General features: G+C 34.5%; 1 protein-coding gene across 1 annotated transcript; it reads left to right on the top strand.

The window, feature by feature from the left end:
* Positions 1–355: 355 nt before the first annotated feature.
* LOC112017760 (signal peptidase complex subunit 3B) lies at positions 356–3,338 on the top strand (the record flags this gene model as incomplete). The annotated part of the gene is given in 4 exon segments (XM_024050216.2): positions 356–418; positions 1,430–1,483; positions 2,625–2,711; positions 2,984–3,338. Coding segments are annotated over 4 exon segments (330 nt in total), but the record flags the coding sequence as incomplete, so codon positions are not given.
* Positions 3,339–6,369: the final 3,031 nt, after the last annotated feature.

Below are 6,369 nucleotides of genomic sequence, written 5' to 3'. Positions count from 1 at the left end.
GGAGTGATCACTTTAAGTTTTTCAGGGACTAAAATTGATCACTTAAAATTTGAAGGAATAAAATTGCTTATGCGCTAAGGTTTAGGGACCAATAATATACTTTATATGCATGTAATTATTGGTATCAGTGAAACCAAGCATCACTAGGTATATGGTTATAATTTATGAAAATGAAAATGTTTGTGACCAATTTTTTCTCTTTTGAAGCTGTGTATGGTAGGTAACTTTTTGGATGATCACGTATTTGTTCTGTTATTGTGTTTTGATGTTTTTATGTGTGTAGACTCTATAAGAACCATGCTCTCTGTCTTATTTTGAAACCTTTCTTATGAATTTAAACTTTTGTTTGATACAGGTTAGCTTGACATTGAATATCTCAGCTGATTTGCAGTCGATGTTCACGTGGAACACTAAACAGGTTAATCAATCAACCAATTATGCCACCTGCTGCTGTCTATGTCTTGTCTCCTATTTAGTGTTTGATTGGAATTATAGATTTAGTTATTTTCACAGAGCTTTTACGATCTCTTTTGTTAGCGTTTGAAGTTTTTTAGCATTCTTACACTTCCTCTTTTCCTAGATTTGGAAATTATACTTTTTGCATCTAAGCTATTATCCTATCAATATGGGTGACTCAGTACTAGATCAAAAGTGATTGAAGCTTGAATGGCTTACTGTGGACCTTCAGATATGATACCACAAATATCACTAGCTATGTAGCACAAACATATCATGAATAGTCATTATAATGTAGTCCAATCACCAGAGTGTTTTTACTATTGGACGTTTCATAAGGCCTAATTAGTAGATCTTTCTTATGCACACTTCAGCCAGTTATGCATTGATTTCTACTAATTCGTTTTCTGATTCACTGCTTTATATTCCTCCTAATCACCAGAGTGTTTTTACTATTGGACGTTTCATAAAGCCTAATTAGTAGATCCTTCTTATGCACCCTTCGGCCAGTTATGCATTGATTTCTACCAATTCGTTTTCTGATTCACTGTTTTATATTCCTCCTATTTCTTAAGGATTTATTTACTGGCATCTCTCTATGCTGGACAACTAAGTCTGGCAGGAGAGCTCTAGAGTTTCTTTTTATTACATTGACTTTAAGACCATATAAATCTGAATCCATCGTTGATAAATTCTACATTATTCTAAAGTCATTATAATCAATGAAACCTTACATTGATTCAAGATCTCCTGAAATGTTGTTGATTTTTTCTATGTTTTAAATAGTTTATGTTAGGGTCAAATTTTTGAGTAACTATTAACTACCCTATATACATTGAACACACTGGTCACAGGGTTCCACTTTCTATTTTTCTGCAAACTGTCCTTTTCCCTATATTACTACTCACTGTCTAATGAATTTGAGTAACAGTTGAATTTTGCATTTTATCTCACCATTACTTTAGTGCTGCAGGTCTTTGTCTTTCTAGCAGCTGAGTATGAAACCCCAAAGAATTCCTTGAATCAGGTATGCTCTAGTGCATTATGATGCACTACTATAACAGTGCTATTTTTTTATTCTTTCTTATATTGTTTTGTTTAAAAGGGATGCTTAACATTTATGTTGCTGGATAATATGGACTAGGACAATCAGCTTGGGATAATATGAAATGGAGGTTGCTAGCTTGAATGTCCCGATCTCCATCCCCGTGGGGCCATATTACTTATTAAAATATACTTTTTATCTCACCATAGCTACTTAATTGCACTATTTGGAAACAAATTCTGTATACTTATTTAGCTTTTGGCAAAATTGGGTTTTGATGGGAGGCAATAAGCAGTCTTCTGTAGGGTAGTACGTTTCCTGTCCTTGACTTTTGCCTTGATTTGGCTAACTAAGCAACAAATAATGTTAGTACAGCCGCTTATCGAAGTTTATGTTAGCATAGCCACTGAATTCTAAGTTGCCTAAGGAGATTGTCCATTAAAATTGGATGCCTCACGTTTAGGACAAGTGACTGATTGTGCCTCTATTTGCCCATGGCACATCCTCTAAAAGTGTTACACTTCCTCGTGGTCAAGTGTTCTGTGGCTATATATTAATCCATGACTGCACAGGTCCAGAGGAAAGTTCCACTAGAGCTGGAGAAGCCCAGACTCCCTCTTCCAAGGAGAGTATGAAACCTTTTCATAGACCAGAGAAGTTTTTGACAGTCTCCATTCCCCCCACCATTTGGCCCAACTGCCTTAAAATCTCCACCAGTGGCTCTTCACAATCTTGCTTTTAATAGGATTCTTTATACACTGCAATAGGAAACTCTAAATTTCAGACCCATTCATGACTCTCCATGGACTCCATTCAAGTGGTATCTCACCCTGCCATGGGGCGCCTTTTCATGTTCAATTCTACACACTTTGCCACTTGATATTAGCTGCAAAAGTAAGACAACACAATAACCTTAGTATCCAGTACTTAACAGGCGATGTGGTTCCCTTTCCTCCAAAAACATATTATATATATATATATATATTAAATAAAAAACATATTATATATTATATAAGTCTGGGCTATAGTTCTTTAAGATGATTTCTTGTGCATGCTTATTGTCTTAATCTGGTCCCTCCTGCATAATTTGATGGGTTGGTTGGATCTTATTGTTATGGAACAGGTTTCCCTTTGGGATGGTATTATACCGTCTAAAGAACATGCAAAGTTTTTGATTCACACCACAAATAAGTATCGCTTTATTGATCAGGTAAGCCTTTGGTATTTAGCACTTTCCATGTATAGACCAGAACTGGCTGGCCTACGTAACAAGCATACTTTGACTCCTTGTATCCATATCAGATACCTATTTCATAATTTCTTAGTAACTGTGCTTCTCATTTGGTGGTAGTCACTGTGCTTATCTAGCAGGACAGTGATTGTAGATATAATCCAATTTTTAAGTCTGTTTTTAACATAACCAAGGCTTACATTTTACTGAGTATGACTGGTGATCCGTCTTCTTCCTTTTGTTACTTTCAGGGAAGCAATCTGCAGGGTAAGGAGTTTAACTTGACTCTGCACTGGCATGTCATGCCCAAAACTGGCAAGATGTTTGCTGACAAAATAGTTATGACTGGATACCGTCTGCCAGAGGAATATAGATAAGGATGCCTCTCTTGGAATTTTAATGCAACTATAATCTTTGTTACATGAGGGGTATTTGAGTTTGGATTATCTCAAAAACGAACAAAGGACCCTGAAATTAGTGAAATTTTGTTATGAGGGATTTAGTTTCCTTGTATGATGACCATCAAGTAGTTCATTATCATGAAAAGCTGCTACTAGTGAATGGTCTATAAACTTGAGGGTCTAATGGATCTATTTTCAGGCTGCATTTTGATTTAAGGATTTAAAATTAAGTGATTTGAAGAATAATTGATTGATATGAATTTGAACAACACATGATAGATTTAAGCTTAAAAAGATTTTACTCCAACAAAACTACTTGTTATGATTTTTTGTTTTTTGCGAAGATACTTGTTATGAATTTGGCATGACATGTTAATTCTAATTAATTCAAACCTATGTATTAATAAGATTTTAATCCATACATTAACTTCATCAATTTTATATAATAAAAAAATGTATCCAAATCCTCCTCTAGAAAAAAAGGTCGAATTCAAATTGCAATTTGTGCCATTATGGCTTTATGCCATTGGAGAGTCTCCTAGATGAGGTGGTATTACGTGTTTCTGCTACATATATGATGTATTCACCCTATTTGAGAAGGCAGATACATGTAATGGAATGTAACGGAAACACGATAGATTTTCCTCTCTTGGACACCAGTGCTATGCTAGTAGGCTAGTAAGTGGCAGAACCATGGATGATAAATTTATTCCATGGCCAAAGATTAAAGATGGATCATTATTGAAAGTGTGTGATGGGGCCTCCTTGTAATCAATTTGACAAACAACCCTTCAGTACCATATATCCCACTTGATCACATGGATTTATGATTTATCAGATTCCAAAATAATCTAATTCGCATAAAGTAAAATTTCACATCCCAATCAAGCATCCAATTGAATTGAACACAACACAAGATTCTGACTCGTCATAAGTGCAAGAAGTCCATGATTCCCTCGGCAGAAAAAATAACCAACCGGCAAGTAAACTCTTCTCTCTATTTTTTATTTTTTTGACGTGAATGCACTTTTAGTCCTTATATTTTAACTTTTTTTTTATTTTAGTCTCTACATTTTATTTTTATCACTTTTAGTTCCTAAACCAATTAACGCCCTTCATTTTAGTCCTTAAAACACTATTCTATCACCAAATTAACAGAAAAATTGACGGATTAATAAAAAATTATTAAAAAATTATTTAACATTTTTTAAATGCCAAAATTTAAAAAAAAAATTAATTACTCAATTTTAATTTTAAAAAAAAAAAACAAACAAAAAAAATTATTTTCTTTCAAACAAAAATTTTACTTTCTTTTAATTAAAATGAATTTTTTTTTTATTCCAATCTTCTTCTTTTTTTTTTTCAGAAGAACATTTAACAAACAAAACATTATCTCTCTCTATTCTCAAACTCTCTTTCTCCTCACCCTCCATGGATGGAAAGTCTCTCTAATCTCAAAATCTCATCTTCGCTGATCCGCCAAACTTCGATCTGATTCAAACTCTGACTAGTCCAAACTCTCTCTATCTCGTTCAAGACTCAGTGATGAGGTCGCCACCGTCGAACTCGTTCAAGACTCAATGATGAGGTCGCTGTTGCCGTCAAAGAAAGAAACCCCAGAAGGTCTGCCATTGCCGTTGCCATCGACCCATCGAACCCATCAAGAAGGTCCGCCGATTAGGTGTACGAAACCCCAGAAAGAAAACCCATAGTTTATTTCTGTGTAGTTATGGCTCCGTTGTACAAAACCCAGTCACCGATTTGGTATTAGAGCCCGATATTGACCAGCGGCGAGCAGATCAAGAGGCTGATCTACGAGGTTTTGATCATAGAGGCCGTGGGGTCTTGATGCCATGAAAACAATGGGAAAATTTTGGAGGCTTGCATATGAGTGTTGTGAACATGGATCGGTGGTTGGGCTGACGATTTTGGCTTGGGTTGTGATCTAGGTTTCGTTTGTGTTTGATCTCTATTTGTGATCTGGGTCTATGTTTGTGTTTGGTCTTTGTTTCTTTTCTTTTTTTTTTCGTTTGTGTTGTTGTGATCTAGGTTTGAGTTTTTGGTTGCTAGATTTGTGTTCTTGTTTGTTGGGTTTAATCTAGGAAGAACACAAAGAACAAGTTGTAATGTTCTTATGAAAAATAATAATGATAAGTAATAATGTTCTTTTGCTGGGTTTCTATTCTTCGACTTGGGTTTGATTCGGTGGTGATCTTCTGGAAAAAAGAAAAAAAAAAGATTGGAATAAAAAAAAATTCATTTTAATTAAAAGAAAGTAAAATTTTTGTTTGAAAGAAAATAATTTTTTTGTTTTTTTTTTATTTTTTAATTGAAATTGAGTAATTAATTTTTTTTTTTAATTTTGGCATTTAAAAATGTTAAATAATTTTTTTAATAATATTTTATTAATCCGTCAATTTTCCCGTTAGTTTGGTGACAAAATAGTGCTTTAAGGACTTAAATGATAGGCGTTAATTAGTTTAGGGACTAAAAGTGGTAAAAATAAAATGTAGGGACTAAAATGGAAAAAAGTAAAAATGTAAAGACTAAAGTACTATGGGGTCTCAGTTTGTAGCCCAGGCCCAACAGATATGGGGTATGAGCCCAACAAGCCCAATACAATGAATTTGTAGAGAGTAGGTGAAAGAGCTAGACTAAGTGTTCTAGGCAACGTCACATGTAGATCACCAAGTATGAACAAGTATGAAAACACACGTGAAATTCAGATAGATAGATGTCCAAAGAGACAAATTAATGCTTTCAAGGTTAATACAATTCTTAGAAATACAGTACAACCCTTAAACTACAGTAAACTCTTTTTTTTCTTCTTCTCCTTTCTTTTTCCCCCCTTCCCTCTGTAAGGAGTCTTCTACATTTATATAGTTTTCCTTTGGACTATCTTGATCATCCACTTGTCTTCATCTAAACGTTCACTTGAGAATACATTCTATCAGATATCTTCATCAGTTCTCCATGAGTGGCGGTAGTTGAGATTGTACTGTTCAGAGGTCTTCTCCACATTAATGCGTCTAAAAAAGTTGATGTAGTGCATTTAATGCGATGACTAAACGTTCACTTGAGAATACATTCTATCAGATATCTTCATCAGTTCTCCATGAGTGGCGGTAGTTGAGATTGTACTGTTCAGAGGTCTTCTCCACATTAATGCGTCTAAAAAAGTTGATGTAGTGCATTTAATGCGATGACTAAACGTTCACTTGAGAATACATTCTATC

This window comes from Quercus suber, unplaced genomic scaffold (assembly GCF_002906115.3).
Source record: "Quercus suber isolate HL8 unplaced genomic scaffold, Cork oak 2.0 scaffold_1618, whole genome shotgun sequence".
Lineage (NCBI taxonomy): Eukaryota > Viridiplantae > Streptophyta > Magnoliopsida > Fagales > Fagaceae > Quercus > Quercus suber.
The sequence above is the reverse complement of the archived record's forward strand: the minus strand, read 5'-3'. Positions and strand labels throughout refer to the sequence as shown.